This window comes from Mugil cephalus, chromosome 5, assembly GCF_022458985.1.
Source record: "Mugil cephalus isolate CIBA_MC_2020 chromosome 5, CIBA_Mcephalus_1.1, whole genome shotgun sequence".
NCBI lineage: Eukaryota > Metazoa > Chordata > Actinopteri > Mugiliformes > Mugilidae > Mugil > Mugil cephalus.
In genome coordinates, this window is record NC_061774.1 from 6,990,754 (window position 1) to 7,011,257 (window position 20,504).

At 41.3% G+C, this 20,504-nt stretch overlaps 1 protein-coding gene across 1 annotated transcript in view; it reads right to left on the reverse strand.

Moving 5' to 3' along the window:
* Positions 1 to 12,832: 12,832 nt before the first annotated feature.
* The window catches only part of glra4a (glycine receptor, alpha 4a), a 37,611-nt gene continuing 29,939 nt past the window's right edge, over positions 12,833 to 20,504 (reverse strand). The window contains exons 7-10 of the mRNA XM_047585942.1: positions 20,157 to 20,371; positions 19,073 to 19,222; positions 16,374 to 16,484; positions 12,833 to 13,828 (exon numbers count right to left, since the gene is read on the reverse strand). Of these exons, the coding sequence (XP_047441898.1) occupies positions 13,535 to 13,828; positions 16,374 to 16,484; positions 19,073 to 19,222; positions 20,157 to 20,371 (770 nt within the window). The 3' untranslated portion in view covers positions 12,833 to 13,534. The remainder of the gene's footprint in view (positions 13,829 to 16,373; positions 16,485 to 19,072; positions 19,223 to 20,156; positions 20,372 to 20,504) is intronic.

Here is a 20,504-nt window from a genome sequence, read left to right on the forward strand (position 1 = left end):
TGCAGTCTTGACCTTTTCAAATAGATATAAACAGTGGTGCCAGAAATGCCCCCACACAGCTCCGATCATGCAGATGGACCATGCGGCTAGCAGTTTGCCGCCTGAAAGCGTACTGAACCAAACACTTTAAAGTTTTCATGTGCACCAGTTTGTAGCAGAGCCTCACAATGATTCTGAATCAATTTTTTTTTTTTTTTTTTTTTTTGGGCTGCACTTTATATTTAATTTTTCATTTGAGGTTCTCTTTCAGACACTACTTTTGGATTACTTGAAGAAATTATTCTGTACAGGAGTTCAATATGTCTCAGGTTACCATGAACCCACAAATTGATTTCTCGGGGCAAGCTTGCAGCCCCGAGCACATCTTTTATTCTCTTTGCTTTGAGAAGAAAAAAAAAAACAAATATGTCACGCACTACGCTCTTCTTCTCTGTTATCACACATGCGTTGTACTGCTACATTGCTCTGTTCGGTCATAATAAGGGAACAGGTCATCAGGTCATATTATTTCACCTGGTCATGCAATGTGCAGCAGAGACAGGAAATGTTTTTTTTTTTTTTTTTTTTTTCCCACTCAGGTTATCACAGATAAGTGTCACTTTTATGACATGCTTTTACGACGACTTAGCCTGTACCCCCCCCTGCAGCCAGTCACCAGGGGGAGCTCTACTTACTAGTTTTGAGGAGCTGTTCTGTTCTCATGGTGGGAGTTGGACCCAGGACTTTTGCCGATGTGAAAGCACACCAAAAGCGAGACCAGTTTTTCTAGGGATAATGGAAACACAGCAATTGAGAGGCTCCGGTCTCAAGGTGTAAATTAGGACCTATCTTGGTCTATCTTGACTACTTCTGCACCTCCACCTCCACCTTTTCTGTACAAGTGCAATAAATTGGAAATGGATGATTTGGATTAATAATGTTTTTTGACTTAATTCGTCCAGTGAATTATTATTGTCATCCAATGTACATATATACAACTTGTATTTTAAGTTGCATTTAAAATGTCTCAGTGAAATATGTAGAATATTACAATATATCACAATATCATAATATTGTGATAATGTATCGTATCGTGACTCATTGTGATATGTAACACCACACCTGAGCTTAATACACAAAAACAGTATAAGGAACAACGGTTTGCACAGGAAAACACTGTCAGGATTTTATAACCATCATCTCCATGGTAACACGTCCAGATTCCTATCTCGGCGCGTCCAGGAGATCCCACGTCCATGCAATTCCATGTCCATGTCTTCATGCTCTAAACATCCAGCAGTTGTTTACAGACCTGTGAAAATGGAGTCTTCAGCTCATTACCCTTGTTACACTAGGCTGGTAAGTGTTGCAACACTTGGCTCAAATGGCAAAGGCGTAATTGGATTTAAATGAGATTTTAACCTATTAGAATAAACTTCTGTGTGCTTGAAGATGCTAAAATTTTAATGCTCTGTTCTTTTCATGTTGGATGCTAATGAGGAATTGGTAGGTTAAAGCAAAGTCTATCCACAGCTCTTTAATTATTTGACACAGAGACTAAAGGTTGTGGCTCCTATTAGCAACACTTAGAAGGGTGGAAAAAAACAAACATGTTTCAAGTATTTTTTTAAAAAACTTGTTTGAAGAAAGTCTACTCTCACTTTGAGCACGGGGTACATAGTTCATAGTACAGATTAAACTGTTTTAAACAGACAAAACAGACATTTTAGATTTCTTTGAGCATGAATAAGTTCAACCCGCTTTGAAACAAAACCCTTCTTCATCTTTAACAAAAAAGCTCAGTTTTTCAGAGTAAAAAGTTGTTTGTTTTTAGATAAAAATGGCAATCCCAGATAAGTCTCACCTTTATTCAGCCAGTCACCAGGGGGAGCTCTACTTGCTTTAGCTTCCGTTTTGAGGAGCTGTTCTGTTGTCCATCTTTATACAGTTTATGATTTTAACCCAGAGGTTAGAATCACTTTTGTAGACATCCTCTAAAGGCAATTAGATGTGTTTCCCTTTCTGTGTGCAACATATCAGAAAACATTAATGCAGATTTAACCTTCAGTAGCAATTTCATAGCTCTGAGATGCTAAAACCGTATGTTTCTTCTAAAAATGAATTATTAGTAACTTTTCGAGCCATTTTCTGTAATGCCTGCTCCCTTTAAATTGACCTGAAAGATAAAATCTCAATGTGGAAAAGCTGTCAGCGCTCACAGTGAGGTTGAACAGTTGACAAATGGCCAGCGGTAAGGACATTTTATGACATTCAGCTCTATTGTAATATCTATACATCACCAACAGTGCCAGAGAATGGAAAAATAAATGCAGGTAGGTACAGCATTTTTTTTAAGCCCATGCAGCATTGGATGATATGTGTGTAGTGGGGGGTGACTGGATGGGACAGACTATTACTCAGCAGGAAGTGGACAGTAAATATAAGGGTGTGATGGCACCTGCTGAATGTTCCCTCCTGAGACTTATGTTTCATATTTAGGTTGTTGGATGTTTTTGCACGGAAACAGCCTTGTGATGCAAAGCTCCAAACAGGGCTAACAAAGAAAGATGTGGTGTTTATTTTTGAAGCTCCTGCAGAGGCTGCTCACACAAACGATGTTGCGAGGAAAAAAAAAAAATGTGCGAGAAGAGCACACAAGCTCAAATCACTGGTGTTGATCCTGGTGCATCTCCTTCAAACAACAAAGTACCTTCCCTCAAGCACAAGCATATGCGCCGTGCACAGCACATGTGCTCGCACAAACGCATCCACATATACACACCTTCATGCGTCAGCCCCCATAGACTGGTTGCCTCGCCTTCAATTACATCCCCATGTCTCACCGAATTATTCAGTCTAGGCTCCTCAGCGGGCCCTTTGTTTCCAAGGCAACAAGACTTAGAGGAAGTGTTGGGTTTGCTGTGTTCAAAAGTGTCAGCATTTTTAACGTTCCCTAGCCTGATGGAAAAAGTTGACCAAATAAAAGAGCATTTTATTTTTGTTTCTCAGACCAAAGTAGCCCGTGGTCTTTCTGTATGAGAGGGAGTTTTATTTGTCTTGGTATCTGATGTTGCTTATTGATTTACCTTAACAGATTGTCACACATGTAAACAAGCACCCAAGTACTCTCCAAGCACTCTGTTGCACACCACATTGACATGTTCATACTGATCTTAGTCAGGAGCTTTGTAAACACGAAGCTCCTCCAATTCCACTAGTAAGCAGCTATCCAGTGGGCACCAGCATGTGGATCATTAGAAAGATTAACCTCATGTGTTCTAGAGTGGAGGAAAAGTAATGGAGGGGATGGGAAGTATAGTACATTGATGAATGAATCCTTCTCTCCCCTGCCTTCCTCATGTGTATTCCAGGCTTCTCGCACACAGGCCCTTTTTTGATACGAGAAGTCGCTGGGGTGCAGTGACAGATTCTCACTAGCAGATCCTTCCTGCTTATCACTGACTCAGTGAGTTACAAGAACAACAACAACAGGTTGACGCAGGTTGGTGTGCCAACTGAACCTTGAAGACAGCACGCCTCCCCACAAGGCAGGTCACCTGTGTGTTTGTGTTTACTGACACATGGATGGCTGTCCTTCTCAGCTCCACCACCACTGGAGGCTCGCTAAGTGCTGGTTGAGTGATCAAGCTGGCATGGTCTGACGGGAAATTATGTTAATGTTATGTCTCCCTGTTCAGTGCCACTGAACAGGGAGAGTCTGAGCTGGTAGGTAAACATGTAGCTTACCCAGTTTGTATATCCTGTCACAAGCCCACAAATGACCTTCTTTAATAAGGCAAAGCCCAGTAAGCCACCTCTGAATCTCAGCCATAGCTGCCCTGCTGTGGCAAAACTGTCATCACTCTAAGATGCTCTGCTCTCTAAACACCGCCTCCAACGTCTAATTAATTAGGCCACAAAATCTGGCGGCACCCCACAACACTGTGAACAAGCCTGGTTGTGTCCTCTTCTGACTATTCATGGAGGGGTGTGGGTATTGTGAAACACGGAGAACATATTTGATTCCTGTTTCTACGAGACGAAACCTTTCCCTGTGCAGGTTTTAGGCACCACGTTCACACACTTTGAGAGAGAAGTGAGAGTACTCTGCTAAATAAATTCAGTTACTTCCAGTCAGCACACATTTCAAGAGAGAGCACTGCAGGGCATGACTAACTTGACACACCAAATTATTTGCTACATAAAACCATCTGAAGAATCGTCCTTGGAAGCTATTTGGTTTGGATAGGCCTTTTCAAAAACATATTTGGCAGGTCGAGGAACCTTCTGTCTGTCACTGGATAAACACACTAACCCACTATCATGAGGAGCTTTGAAAGATATCTATGCAATTACACATTTCTTGACATCTTTGTAAGGAACATTTGTTCATAAAATATGCTCATAGCTGCAAGTAGTTCATCACAGGACAGGTCCGCACCTCTTTGTATGAGCCTGCAGCACATAGTTTGAAGCCCAGCAAGCTGAACTGTCTTGTGATCTCCTGATCTCGAAAATTCAACTGCTTCACAAGGTAACAGATCATCCACCTCAGTGGGATGGGCGTAGACCAACAGTGAGGGATCAGCGTGTCTTGGAAGACCTATCTTCACAGTAATCACAAGACTGTAGGAGATCATGAACTGAAAATACTTGCAGGATTGCTCTCACTCTGAGCAGTAACAAAAATAAACAGAACATCTTTCTTCTTTAGTTCTTTGAGGAACTTGAATCACAACACCGTTTCCGGACAAACGCCAAAATGGAAAACATGAGACTCAGGAAATAAACAGCTGCTTCCGCACCCATACCATACGTGTCCACTTGAAGAGTTGTCTGTTCCATCCTGGGTGTATCTGTTTGGTAACTTTCTCAACATCCAAAGAGGTCATAATGAGTGGTCTCCTCTAGCAGCATCAGATCAGGTTAGGTTACACGCCAGCAGTGAGGGCTGGTCAGATGTTAGGGCAGCGGGCCTAGCATTTGGAGGTCCACCCTCTCATACACAATCACCTGACCACAGGAGCATTGGATGCATACCAGTGGGGTTTTAACTTAGGCTATAGTGGTGGCGACCAATGGGGCGAGGCAGTGAGGACTGTGTATCTCAGGCTTTTACAGCAGAAGGGACCAAATTTCAACACACTGAAGGAACAACATAACCAATTAGTGGCACTGAAATACAAAGTCCCTATGAACTAAAACTTCAACACAGTGACAATTACTGTACTGCTGCTGGGAAGTTTGTGGTTTCTCGTTAAAATAATGTCATGATCAGCAATAGTTCACAGATGATTCTCTGAATTCAAATGACACAAAGAGAATGAGGATGGCAAAGGTTTTGATAAACGAGACATTTGAGAAGTCAGGAAAAAAAGGAAACCACTACAAAAACATTACCTAAAAACCACTGGATGAAAAATTATGCCATAGTAGAGTGCATATATTTGAAAGCTATTATGTATAACTGTTGCTATACATGTTGTATAATTGGTTGTATTATTCTTTAACAAAAAAAAAAAAGAAAAACCTCTGCAGACTCTCTGATAATATATTTTGGGAAGCACGAAGGTAAACTCTGTTTGCATTCTAAATCAGAGACTGACAAGCTCCTCCAGACTTAACCTCTCTTTTGATCCGCCACTGAAAACAGGCAAGATGAAGATGGAAAGGCTAACCTTAAGAGGCATCTGAAGCATTCATTATCCTGCTGTCTCTGGCATTCTCTGGGACACGTGATATTTAACAAAGGGACTTTTCTTTGCCCCACTTTTAATTAGCACAGGAGAAAATTACCTTTGTGGATTGTCAGTGCCTCTGTCACCTTGTAAGGGGAAATTGGAGGAAATCTCAGATGTTACATCTGCATCTGTATGTGCAGTTACTAGAGCCAGGCATTAAATGGTTATCCCATTTGTACAGGTCTTTCATAGACATTATACATCTTGCCCCGCATAACATTATGACCACTTTCCTGTTATTGTGTAGGTCTGCCTTGTTATCTCCAAAACAGTTGTGACTCATCAGAGAATGGACATGGACCTTCTGAGAGTGTCCTATGGTGTCTGGTAACAGGATGTTGTTAGTGGGGGCCTTTGGGTCAAATGGGTTGAAGGGAGAGGGCCTCTGTGGATCATCCCAGAAATACTTGCAAAGCTCAATTTGGAGGCTCAAGGTGGGGCTCAGGTCTAGGTGGGTGGTACATGTCTAACAAACATCCACAACCCAAAAGGCAGTGGTCATAATGGTCAAAAAGACAGCCAGGGGAGAACTGGGTGTGGCTAAGCAGCATGTTGACTCCTCCTACTCTGGAACAGCCCATTAGTCCACACCTGAGGAGGGTTAGCTTGATTGCTCCTGGTGTATAAAAGGCACAACTCAATAGGCTGCTGTAATGTCATGAGACACAGGAGACGATTGCAAAGTCCTTTAATAAATTAATCAAAATGGGGTCTGGCTTCTGCTGAAGATATTTATGTGTCGGTTTGAGGAAAGAGACTGTGTTGGTGAAGTACACATGGGAGTTTTTTTATTTTTTTTTTTATTTTCCCACAAATATGAGCCACACGTTTTGGAGAGTATTTTTGCCATATACAAGGTCTGTGGTGAAAATGTCCCCAAATAAGCAGGGAATCAGGGAGTTTTCAGGGGTCAAACCACCACACAGCAGCAACATGCTTTGAAATGATGATTTCCAGAAGAACCCAGTGGGACACAGGACTGAGCAACAATTCTAAAATGGCAGAGGATTAGCAGCACCCGAGGAAGTGGATCAGCACCCAGAAGACTGACCAATGCCACCTGAAACGATCATAGATGATGTGGACGACATTTGTAAGTAGAAGTCATCTACTTTTACACTTTATATCTTCTGTGGCTGAGTACAACTTCTTCAGTTAGCTTAATTCCTCCGTGTCATGCTACGTGGCATTGCATCACGTTTCTACATGTGCTGCCAAATTTGACTTTATTTGCGGTAGAATCTCAATCTTGTAGGCTGGAAGCAACACATCATTGTCATAAATACAGGCCCCTGAAACACACGGGAGCCATTTTGAGGTGGTATTTGACTGGTGTTGAGCTTTGTCTTCAGCCGTTAGTATTGTGCCTTCGTCTGGTCTGCTAACACACACTGAAGTCTGAGGAAAGTGTGTGTTTTTGAGTTGAACTGTGGAGTTGCATCATCAGAGTTCATACGATCCTCATTGTTAGTTCGTAGACGTCCTCTGGTGAAGATGGAGGCCTCGAGGAAATATCCTTTTCTGTTTCTTGTGATAAAAACATTTTCTCTGAAACGGCCGCACCACTGTAGGAAGTAATCCCCAAAACTAATTGGAAAGTGACATCATAAAAGCATTTCTGTGTATGCATGCCTAGAAACATTACAAAACACAGAGTCTGTGATGCTCAGCTGACAGGGTCACGGAAGGAAACCAGATAAGAGTTATGGTCACTCCTATGGAGGAGGAGCGAAAGACCACAATTGTCTCTTTTCCTCTGTCTCTTCTGTCTCTTTGGTGAGAAGCCAGGAGACATTCAGCTGTCTTAAATTCACGCGCACACACCCTTAGGCACATACATGCGTCGTCTTCCTGGGGAAAAGATTATTTCTCCCTCCCGGCTCACTTTACAGAACCAACACTGAATCGGTGTCAGAGCAGCAGACGAGAAAGGCTGCGAACCGTCTCCTTCCCTCGCTCTCTTGGGCATTAACGGTAGTGACAGTCGTGCCTGATGGACAGGGCAGGAAAGGAGGAGGAGGAGGAGAAAAATATCTGACGTTTACTTAAATAGCAGCAAGAGAGGGGGAGAACAGGCAGAGATGACCCGTCTCCTAGTCACGTGTCAGCGCTTGTGTCTGTGCCAGGCAAATTCTTCGCTGCAATTAAAACATTTAACAGTGAAGCAAATGAATGAAGTGGTGGATGAAGTTATGAGATGCTTTAGTGATGTAAAGCAAATTATCGAAGTCAAATCAGGTATATTTGCCATGTACGTACTTCACGCGCACATATTCAACGGATTAGATTTTTGCATGTAACCCGTTTATGTCAGCACTGTTGGAGCAGTGGGCAGCTCTGCAGCGTGTCCGAGGAGCAGTTCGGGGCTTTTAGGAGCTTGCTTAAGGCTCCTCAGCCATGGACATAATGAGGATCAAACCAGTGACCTCATTGTCCCAAGACTGTTTCTCTAAGCACCAGCTCTCCGAGCCAGAGTCGAAGCAGCGACCTTCTGCTCTTCCTTATGTGAGATATAAATTTTTATCTTGCTCACTTCTTAATGAATTTACCCAACAACACCTCTTCTCATTCATTTCCTGCATGACGGTGCATACAGCTAATCTCAATCTATGCTTCACGTTTTGCTATTGGCTATTACCACTCCTATAATTGGCCCTTTGCATAATATTAACCATCAAATGGTAATTTAAATGAAATCACTGCGAATATTTAGAGGGGATATCTGATTCCGGTGAAAGTGCTAACAACAATATGCCCTCTAACCAGATCTGAACCACCGGTAAAAACCTTCATAAAAGATATTACAAGCTTTTCAGAAGTTGTTTTTTTTTTTCTTCTTCTTCTTCTTTTGTTGTTTGGACTCAGTAGTACTAAATTTGAATCTAGGTTTAGCTTGCTACATCTTTCAATTCATTTCATTATCAAAGCACAGGCGCAGTCTTAAATTTAAAATCTTTGTTAATGCTGCTATCTATAACCTAAAGTCTTACACAGAATTCTTATATTCAGCATGTTGCACTTCAGGAAAGCCTTCACAATTTTTATGGCATCTTGTATGAGGAATTTCTGTCATTCCTAATTCAATCTTCCAGTAAGCTCGCCTCTTCTAGAAAGTGTGAATCGCTTCTACAGCATGGGAATTCAAATAAAAAGGGTCTGACTGATGCCTATTCTCTGCATGCAAGGCCTGGGAAGGGACTAATTCCTCGTTCGCTCGACAAAGAAAATGCGCGGAGCATGTACCTTTTATAGCCATCATCCATGTAAACCCTGAGCTGCACTGTTCCCAGCTGAAGGGCTTCTCACAGATGTTCGCATTACAGAAAAGTGGAAGCACAGCAAGGGATTAGTGGAAATGAATCCACATAGGATTTCTGTTCTGTATAAGTATACACAGGGATGATTTTTTTTTTTTTTAGTACTGCTTGAAATGTTTTCCTTCTGTGTCTTGAAGAAGTAAGATTCCTTGACTTCATTATTCAAATCGATGAAAAACTTTACTTTGAGAGAAGTTAGAAGCAGAAGAGCCTGGATGTCCATCTGACCATCTTTTAGAGAGCGAACTGCTGGTGCATCAAAGCTGCATCAACCTTCTTGACTCGTGCAAAGACGACGGAGTTGTCAGCTCTCCTCAGCATCATGTGTTTTCTTGCATTTGTGTTGCCTTAATTACCTGGCTCATGTTAAAAGGTTGTGTGTCAGAGGTGTGGTGGTAGACATGTCTACAGAGCTCGTATGGAGGGAATGAATCCAGGGCAATATGAACAAATAAATCCTCCCGTGGGTGCAAGAATCACTGCAGAAATGTTTGTTGATGGATTCTGGATTACACACTGTAGCGTCTTCTCCTTTCTCACATCTTTTTCAACCTACTACTGAGTGTGGGTGCCGTCATACATTGTCTGGGGTTTTGATCCAACAGCCCTGAGACAGATCTGGGTCTAAAAATAGCCTGAGGAAACCTCAGGAAGTGGAAATATAAATGGAAAAACTAGAAAACAATGGAAGAAATATTTGCATAGACATTGTGTTCGGGTACTTTTTGATGAAGCATCCGGGGTCAATCAGGGACAGTATGTTAACACCATTACATCTTTTTATGTCAGATTAAATGTTAGTGAGAGAGTATTATATTGAACACATGGAAATTAAGTTTCCGAATCTAGATTTAAATAACACATGCTTAGCCAATGTTTCTCCTTCCCACTTCACTTGAAGCGTGCAGAGCTGATAAAATTCTTATTCTCTCCAATTTCCCGGTCGATTCCCAGATCTGAGGAAGGAGTTCACATAATCAGTCAGCAGAAACACACAAGCGCTCTTGTCATTTCTGAATACTGAGTGTGAGGGTAATTTGTTAAATGGAAGGCTAATGTGATTGTCAATTTTAATGCATGTTTAAATGAAAGTAGTGGAAATGCAAAATAAGACGCTAACTTTTGAGGTTTAATTGCAAATTTGCATTTGAATCAAAATACTGGTGCTATAAATGTGAAATGTCATGTCAAAGCATTATTATAGTTATATATAGTATATAGTTAAATATATAATATATTTACAGTCGTGCACCTGATGAAGCGACACACGAATAGACTTGAGTATTCAGACACTGGTGACTATTTTTCCAGAAATATGGGGGAATTAGCTATAAAGACCTTTGCACACACATGCAGTCACACATCACGCAAGTAGCCTCACAGGAAAAATAATGCACAGCGCAAAGACATCTCTTCTCGTGCAGTGGGCGACATTCACAGGGTTTGCAAACGGCTTCCTCTGTTTACACTCATTTATTTAAAGGTAACATGTGTAGCATTGTCTCATCACTTCGTCACTGTCTCCCGCAGCCAATATTTTCCCCTCTGCTGTTCTTCATCCATCCATTCGTCCTCTGGGATACACAGTTTCCAGAAAAGACGGGTGCGTTTCTTTCCTATTTCTCATTTGGTACTACCCATCGACTCATAAACCCCAACTGAAATTCTGTCAGAAAATGATTTAAAAGAAGCCAAATAAGACGACCAAAAAAATGTAAAGATAATAGGTGGAATTTTTGTGTCTGCCTGTGCGGTTGTGCTCATTTTTATGTGTGTGAAAGGGCGAGAAGCTTGCGCTTTAAGGGACAGCAGTATTGATTGCAGGTCTTAGGCGGCTCTCTTAAAGCTCGGGCATCAGTTTTAGCTCTGGCACTGTTGACATTCAGCTGAAAGGGGGAGGGGAGGGAAGCGTGTTGATTACACCCGTGGGAGACGGCAAGGGAACGCCTGCGACATGATGACCAGCACGTCTATCAAAGGTGCATTCTCTTCTTTCCTGCTCATTGCGCGCTTATTTGTTTGCACAGCCTAAACATGTGTGTGTCATTGATGAGCGTTCCTTAGAGAAGGTCGTCTTCTTCTTCTTCTTCATCCAAAGCTGCAACAATTAATATTTAATGTTTTCATTTGAGTCCACCCTTCTGTTGGGATTAATTCATAAATCAGGCAGTCTAATAGCAGCTCTCTTTGTGACAGGTGAGGGGTTAAGGGGTTTCATGGGGTTGTATTTATTAATGTTATCACACTGTTGGGACTTTGTGCGTAATGAAAGTTGTGAAGATCTTGCGTTATTGGAATCCATCAGTCGCCCTCGAAATAATGCACGGTGATGGAGCGCATTGTGGTTTCTGCCTATTTTGCGTGTGTCAGTCAGGGTTTGTGGATTTAGAAAAGCCTCTTATTTTGCCGCAAATGTGCATTTACCCCCTTCAACAGAATCAAAACGATACCATTACAGGCCAACAGGAAAAGGTAGTGTGAGGGTACTAAGAGCTAGAAAACTGGAGTTGACGCTTTAACCTTTGGTCTTTTTCCGAATCACTTCATTAAACAGGTTTACAGAATGGGGTGACCATTGAGTTGCTACTTGGTAGTGACGTACAAAGGGCACATTTCTGGTCTTTTATCAAGCCTAGAAGAAGAAGAATTAGTGTATTTTCATATATTTTCAGCATAAGGGGCATTTTTGATCAATGTCCAGCTTTTTAGATGTGGTTTTGATTTGAATTAAACAAAGAAAGTGTTTTTTTTCTGGGTACCATTTTTAACATCTAGTACCTTTTGTGTGTGTATATGCTTTTGTTTCCTTTACACTGAGACCTATCTAGACAGAAGTACTGGTGATGGTGTCCTCTATTAACTTGAGATGAGGAAAATATTTCTCAAAAAGTTGAACTGATGCCCTCAGAGATTGGGAATAAACGATGGGGGAGAATCTACTTAAGCCGTTGTATGAAGGACTTAAATGAACGTGTCAAGCTATGGTGTCTGTCTATCTGAGGCAATAAGCTGGATGCCTTTGTTTTTGTTTTTCCTGTGTCAACGCTTCAAAGATTTCAAACGTTTGAATTTCCGTGGCAGTACCTTTGTAGTTTGATTGCAAAAATGACAAACGACGATTTATAACGCAGGATGAAGTTTTAAAATCTACATCGACATAAGAAGAGCAGAAGGAAATGATTCAATAGAAACAAAAGAGTCTGAAGACGCACACATATACACTTACAGATTCACACACACTCTTTTTAGTACCGAGGGAACCATACAATAGAGAGGATTTGATTAGGATTGCCGACAAAAGGACAGTAGGCTCCAGCTGCCTCTGTGAATTCATTGTCATTAGCAGTGGAACACCAAGCCCCTTTCGAACTCATTAGTTGATAAAACAACCCTCTGATTTCCCATTAAAAAACCCATTCGTCGTCCCTCACTGGCGATGCTCGCCCCTCCACCGCATCCCTGCGTTTCCACACCTTTCAAAACCACCCCTGAGACCGAGGGAAACGGAATTCCTCTAAAGATTTTAAATGCAACTGAATGGTTTCATGGTCGTGATTAAAAGCATCGCCACAGCTGATGTGGAATGATTATTTATACGGCATCTGCAACAATTCCGATTTGACTTCCATCTTCTGTTTGAGATTTCTTTACTCTTGGGACATTTGAAATGACGGCGGGAACAAAAATGTAATTATATGTGATGCAGTTATTCTGTGACACAATTTCTTATGCACACACACACACAAAGATTTCTGAGTACACACATTTTCAAAGAGGAGCAGAAATCTTTCCGGGTTTCCTGGCAGAATAACAATTTATTTAAATTTAGACAAAAGGAAATACATATTTGTGCTTTGTGCAGTTTAATGAACAGCTTTGTTTATATACACTTTTATACACTGTTATATATAATCTCTTGTTACACATACCTAAATTTAATTATCATCACTTACTGAGTATTCATAAATATCAAAGACCCCTCCCGCCCGCACCCACCTGTAACCATTTGATAATGTAAAGTTGTAAAAAATCATTATCTTTTTAATTTTCAAAAACATTCATTCAAAGCTGCGAAGTGTCAAAATTCAAGTCATTTTTTTTTTTTCCTCATTCAGCCAGGATCAATTTCTCTGAACTCTATTTATTCATCCGCAGAAACAAAAGTCAAGAACGACCCACAAGTACCAACAGTGTTTCTGGCTCTTGCTGTAATCCAGCGAAACTGAACCAGGATACGAGAGGGCAGCCACGAACGACACCCGCCTCAATCCACGCACATTAACCTGACCTCTCATCTAAATCACTCCTCGTCTGAGATCCTGAAGACGCACCTGAGCACAAAGTGTTTATTTTTAGCAGTGGTTCTGAGAAGCAGATATGCCTCTTAACACATTTTCCTCATTGTAATGTAGATCTTACAGGCAGTTTTGGTTCTGAGAAGAGAACAAAAAAAAAAAACAACCTAAAATGTCACATCTGGAGTTAGCAGAGAGCGTTTTACAAATTTGCATGGATGTCCTCGTGTCGCAGCACTTTATAGGTGATCCAGTAGAAGATGTTGAATATGAGGAAGCTCAAAGGAAAGACGGCTCTGGATATGGTGTCGATGCGTTTAGCACGGTCCACAAAGCGCTTGTGAATCATTCCTCCGTCGTACACAGTGACCGGTGGTGGGGGGGGGGCGAACACTGTGCTTCCCTCCACGGCGGCACCATCCTTGGTCTGCAGGCAGTGACCCAGTCCGTAACCCCTGAAGTAAAAGCCGCGGCTCTCCCTCACCAGTTCCTCCTCCTGTGGAGCCGAGCAGAGGGGAGAAACATATTAGGCTGCAGAATTAGCGCACAGCTTCTTGCGTTTCCGCTCAGAGGCTGATTCTCAAACCTATACGCGGGGTGGAGGAACAAAGGGGTAGCAGAGTGCAACAAAGCACCCACTGAACAGTAAATGGCTTGTCAGTAATGGCTTGTCAGTAATGGTGTATAAAAGCAGCCCCAGTTTGTGCCACTAATGTATGACCATTACGTTCGAGTCACGACTCAGAGCATCCAGTTCTCTTAAAGCTCGACGCCTAGAGATATTTGAAAAACCCATAAGTTTTGACTGTACTTCAAAATTTGGATTAAAAATATAGTCCATCTGCTGCATAAAACACTTTCTCAAGTTGCCACTGTGCAAAGGTAACTGTCATAAAAACCCCAAAACAAAACAAGAAAAATATCCCTGAACATAATGTAGTTGACTGTAACTGCTGGTTTTGTTAGTCATGGGTCCTTTTAAGGGTTGAAGGTTTTGCTGTGGGATTTGTATGCATTTACTTTGCAATTATCTGTTATATTAACTTTCGTCAAATTATGCAAATGCCATTGTGCCCAACAGACTGTCTTTTATGGTGCACTGTTGAGTCAATTTTTAAGTAAATTTGTATCCCGAGTTATAAGACGCATTCAGGACAAATCCTCGGTAAACGTCATTAAATGTCCTTATGGGTTTTTTCAAACACTACCAGGTTAAGTGCATCCTTTTATTAGACAAAAATAGATGCTTGATGAGAGGCATGTGAAGGGGGCTTTAACACCTACTACCTTTTAAAACGCTCATTAATCAGTAAAGCTTTCTGAAGCGTCTCTAACATGAGTCGAATCAGAGGGCATCTTCATTAGGGGCGAAAGTGAAATTTGTCATTGTGTTCATCCAAAAAAATTAACCTCCATCTCTCCTTTGCGGCTCTTTTTGACGGTACAGAATGATCGGCCTTTCGAACAGTTAATAAAATGCTCCACAATATTAAAGTCATGATCTCACAAAAAAGCTTGGCATTATGCTTTGATGAATGGCAGTGCACTTCTTCTTTTTTTTTTTTTTTTTTTCTTTTTTACAGTGAATGAGACACTGTTCCCGCCCTTTGAAGGGAATATTAATAGACACGCAGCTTAACTCTGACAGCCCCCTGACACTTTGAGAGATTCACTTTAGCGGGGGAAAGTGAAGATGTGGGATCTAAATTGGATGATTAGTAGTCGGCGTGAAGAGCGGTGAAGGCTCTGATTCCTGTGTACACCTCTCTCCCGCTGACCCTGGCAGCTCTCTGGTGCTCTGCCGACCTTCGCACCTCAGCGCTGGACAGACTTGCTAGAGAGACACCAACAGCTCCTGTCAAACATCAAGAGCTACTAATGTATTTCCCCCCTGTCTCCTCCTGTCTCGTCCTGTTGAGTTTCATTCAGTCTTTAGAAAAAAAAAAAACTTTTCCCTACTCCCATTTGCTTGGATGGCCTTATTTTATGGTAAGCTCCCTCCTTTTCCTCCTCGCCTGGTTGTGAATAACTTTATGGCTACTAACTATCTGTTGCACCAATGACAAATTGCACCATCGAACAGGGCTATAGGGAGTTGTAGCTCTTCCAGCACAGCTTAATTATCCCTCCTACTCTTTCTTAAACGATACAGTACATCATGTGCTAAAGTCTAATGGTGCGTTTCTCTAAAGATAATAGGTGCTCATCGTCTCCGCTCTGCGCCCTCTGCAGCAGCTGTAAGCTACTGTGATTTGTTGGCATGAGATTAGTTGAATCTCTGATTACCACACTGTGCTCCGTGGACACACTTGGAAGTTGGTGTTTTGTGTTGAGGTGTAGCTAAAGATCAGTAAAACATGCGACATTAAGGCAATTATTATTATTCATTAGCTGAGCGATGATTGATACCACTCTGTTAAGTAGACGCATATGTGGACCAGCTGGCTGCCGTAACTTAGTGCAAATACTGAAAACTGTAAAACAGCTGGCCCGTTTCATCTTTTCAAAATGAACTGAAACAAGATATGACTAGTTAATCAATGAACTTTATAGCAGCTTAGATGGATATAAAAATTGATATGCTATGGTATGCTTGGCTAAATAATTCCTAACTTCCTATTTATCTAATAAATCGCTGCCTCTAACGTAGAGTAAAGTAGCTCGACAGTAAAATTAGAACAATAATATATTTTCTTTCCAAATGCCACAGTTTTGTTTGAATATCCTGAAATGGAAGATTAAAATTTATGCTGAGCTGGTTGAATACAAATTAAAACAGGTTGCACCAAAGGCAATAATTTAGTGATACTGGAGCAGAGGGTCAGAAGGAGAGGGCAAAGGAAACAACACAACAAAAAGTGAGATCAACACAATGTGGGTTCGGGTGTAGGACAGATGCCGGGATAAATTCATATTTGAGGTGAATGTTGCACACACACAATCAATTTGGGAGGCTGAAGTCACGGACAAAAATTGGGTTGGAAGGTCAGGGTTAACACAGGGTTTTTTTTTTATTATTATTATTATTTTATTTTTTTTACCCTGGCACAGGCGCTGCAGTGCTGATTCAGATTCCTGTAGGTTGAGTTGCTACTGGGGTTGTCATTGGCTTTCCGCAACGATTCAACACTCCCCGTCTGACTTGCAAGTGCCTCCATCAGAAAGGAAGGTAGACAAATTAGAAACAATAGTTATTGCTCTGAATTTCCGCTTTTCTTGTAGAACAAGGGTTTGGTATTCTCTTGTTTTAGGTCAGTGTCAGGTTTCTAATTTGTTTGTGACACAGGCCTTCACGTTTCACAGCTTCTTTTAAAAGGGGGGAAAAAAAGTACCAGTGCCAAAAATACTGTGATTAAATATGCAGACTTAAAATTCAAACAACAAACTCAAGCAGACGTCCCCAGCTTTTCATTAAAGTGGCACTGCTGAGTGTGGTAATACAGGACATTATCTGGAGCTGTTAGTTAAGAGACTTTAAAGACAAAGAAAGACTCCTCAAGGAGCAGATTCAAGCTATTTTGGTTCAGGCTATAAATGGAAGCACAGATCAGTGTGTTTATTTTAATAGTTTTTAAGGCTGTGTGGATATACAGTGCTTGCAATTCAGAGTCTGTATTCTCCATACTGTGGTAAGTCTAAGCCAAAGACAAGGCTGGAGAATTGCATTGATTAAGCCTCTGTTGGTCTGGGATTTGCACGCTCCATCACATTCCCAACCTCTCTCTAGTACAATACGTCGGGTCAAGCGTCAATACCTCTCAGATGGATAGTTTGCGACCTCAAACCCTCCGAGGGAGTAATTGTCCAACTGATGTGGACAGGGGGAGTCTTTTCCTCTACAGACCATTATTTTCTCTCCTGTATCGATGCAGGAGGGCAGACTGCCCAGTAAACCTGCTGGACTCTAATGCAGGGAACTTTGCCATGAGTCTGGGAGCCTGCCCAGTCCAACTCTCTCCTATCTCTCTTTAAATGCTTTCATTTGTCTAGTTAGAAGCTGCTGGGTTCAATAATCGCCATTAGATCCAAATCAGGAGGTTAAAGTGGTTAATGAGAAGACAAGAGTTACAGGAACCAACGGTTAATAAAGTATTTTCAGACGCCAGATGTTGTAAATAATTACTTCAAAAAACGTTAATAAACCATGTATTTATTACTGGTAGCTTAATAAAATGATGTTAAGAAGAATTGTGCCAACTTTAGACCAATAGGTTTTCAATTAAGGATGTATGAGCTGAAAAAATAGCTGCAACTCTCTTCCAGAAAATCAGACGTCAAACCATTCTCCATTCTCAACATCTTCCTGAAGAACTACCAAAAACATATTAAACTAAGATGGGTAATAAAAGAAAAATACACCCACGTCTAAGGCACAGATATTTTCCACAACCTGGCAACCTAAACATTCATTCAACTATCCAGTTACTTCTACTGCCTTTGTGGAAATGGTCGTTTACAGAAATGTGATTATTAACTTTTTGTGCATATAAGTAAAGTCAGATCTGTCCATTAAAGGGGAAGATAATGTCAACAGCATATATTTTAGTGCAGCATTTGGATTCTATGTTGTGGGGAAAGGGCCTGGATCTAAAAACTTGATACCCAGGAATATAACATAGAATGTAGTAAAACTGTTTAAAGTAAAATAATAATAATAATAATAATAATAATAATAATAATAATAATAATAATCTTTACTAAACATGTGGTGATATAATAAATCATCTATTGGATACCTAAAGAACAATTTTGAAGCTCAATGATGTGGCTCTAGTCGGCGCCATCTTGGCAGTGTGTGACTTCTTCTAACTCATCGCTAAAATTAATTATAATAATAATTATTAATTCAAAATTAATAATAATAATACATCGGTTTTATATAGCTCTTTATTATACATCCACTCACACAGTCAACCCTGGTGGTGGTAAACTACCTCAGCAGTCACACTGGGACCAAGGTGGGTTAAGTGTATTGCCCAGGGACACAACGGACAGACTAGGGACAGAGCAGAACTCAACAGTTATTGGACAACCACTCTACTTCCTGAGCTACTGTCACCCCAAATTAAGCAAACTGTTGGACAGCGAGTGTAACTGAGGCAGGCGGGCAACACCTGGCAGACTCCCATCAACCTGTGATTGCACCTATGTTTCAAAATATAAAAAATCACTGTAGAGTTGTTAAAATTAAAGACATTAACTGTAGAGATCAAATGAGTTGATTGTACCAGGTTATAAGCATGTTTATTTCTGCTGTATGAATTCTGATTTACTTGTTCGGGGGCCAGCCCCAAGTTGCCATTTGAGGAACTGCAGTTTTACATACATGCGTCATGGCTTCATTTCTCACTCCAGGCTTTGTATTACATACAGTCAGTGGTATTCACCAGAAAAGTTGCAGGGTGTAGTCAGGTGATCTTAGCTGGTAGAAAGTCTGTTGCTCTGTGTCAAATGTAGCGACAGAGGTAAAAGATCAGAAGGCCCCTCTCAGGTCAGTGCTCATTTCAACTGAAATGAGCAGATCTTCCTCATGTAATATGACAGCCAGCCGTAGCGTGCTGATGTTGTCAGTTCCTAAATATACAGCATCCCGCAATAACAAGAGGCATAAGTCACTGTTATAGAGGCTGACAAGGACAGTGAGTGTGTGTTCCTCGTGTTTACTTTCTCTGAATCGCCTACAGTGTGTGACGCAGGGTGTCAGCGCGTATGCTTTTCATTGTGCGCGATTTACACTTACTATTCTCTGCTGCCGCTGCTTTTTTCTCAGCCTGATGAATTCCTTGTGTTGTCTTGAGACAAAGTTAACTGCCGCGTACTCCAGCAGGGCAGCGAACACAAACAGAAGACACACCGCCATCCAGATGTCAATGGCCTTCACATAGGACACCTAGAAACAGACAAGGTCACAAAGTGATCGATAGCCAGTCAATAAGGTTGATGGATAATTTATGGGTTGATCACAATCTACGCATTCCTCAGCTCTGGTCTATAATTACACACATCTTTGAAATGGCCTAGAATTGAAATGAGTCACTGGGATGTGGGCACTTGACACATAGCCAAGAGGCAGGTCAGAGCCAAGACTCAGGAAGTGCCCTGGCGGTGCCATTCATGAGAGACGATATGTCACAACTCATCAGCAACACCCACGGAGCAGGCATTGGGTGGAAACTTCACTCAACTGAGCAGGAGTTTGCTGGCTGTTACAGATATACGGCATAAACAGAAATGGGAGGGGAAAAGCATGACACATACTGTGTATCGTACCCTCTCTCCTAATTGGTCTCGTTTTGAATCAAGATATGCCTCATGCAAAATGTGAAGAGTAAATACACCCCAACAGTTTGCCCTAACCCATATATTTTGCCAAGCTTCAGAGGACACAAACTGTATTTTTTTTTTTCACAATGTCTTTTGCGGATATTGAACATCTGTCACTGTTTCATCAAGCATTTGACATCAGGAAATACTGGGAACGAAAGGTAATGGTATTACCAAATCATGTGTCACATCTTTGAGGATATGTCAGAAGAAAATGTCAGAACAGTCCACAAGTTTCAAACTCGGGCCACACTCCTGACTGACCTTTTTGTTCAAATGACATTACATAATACATACAAGCTTTTAGGACAATAAGGAGACACGTCATGGTTATTGGTTTTGATCTTTGAAGGTCCAAACAATTTATTTGTGCTGCACAAATTTATGTAAGAAATGTTTTAAATATCAACATGAAGCGACCACTAAATTTCAAAGAAATCAAGCAGATGTGACCTTTTGAGAATTCTGCGTCCCCTTGCGTCACCAGACTGCAGACTCACCTTGGGGAGTGAAGCTCTTGATCCAGAGCTCTGTGTTGTCATGGTCAGTACAGTGGTGATGCCCAGGCCGACTCTGGCCGGTGCAGCATCCATGTTAATCCAGAAAGACACCCATGAGAGGATGACGATGAGGAGGGAAGGGATGTACATCTGAATCAAGTAATAACCCATCTGACGTTCCAGGTGGAACTTCACCTCAATGCACGTGAATTTACCTGTAGGCACATGACGCAGGACATTTAATTATCTGTTTTCTACAAATGGTTGTCACTGGTTGTCACTCAGAGCTTTTGCATGCCTCGGGAGAAATGATAAACTGAAGCTCACATATGCAGTTCCAAATACTAG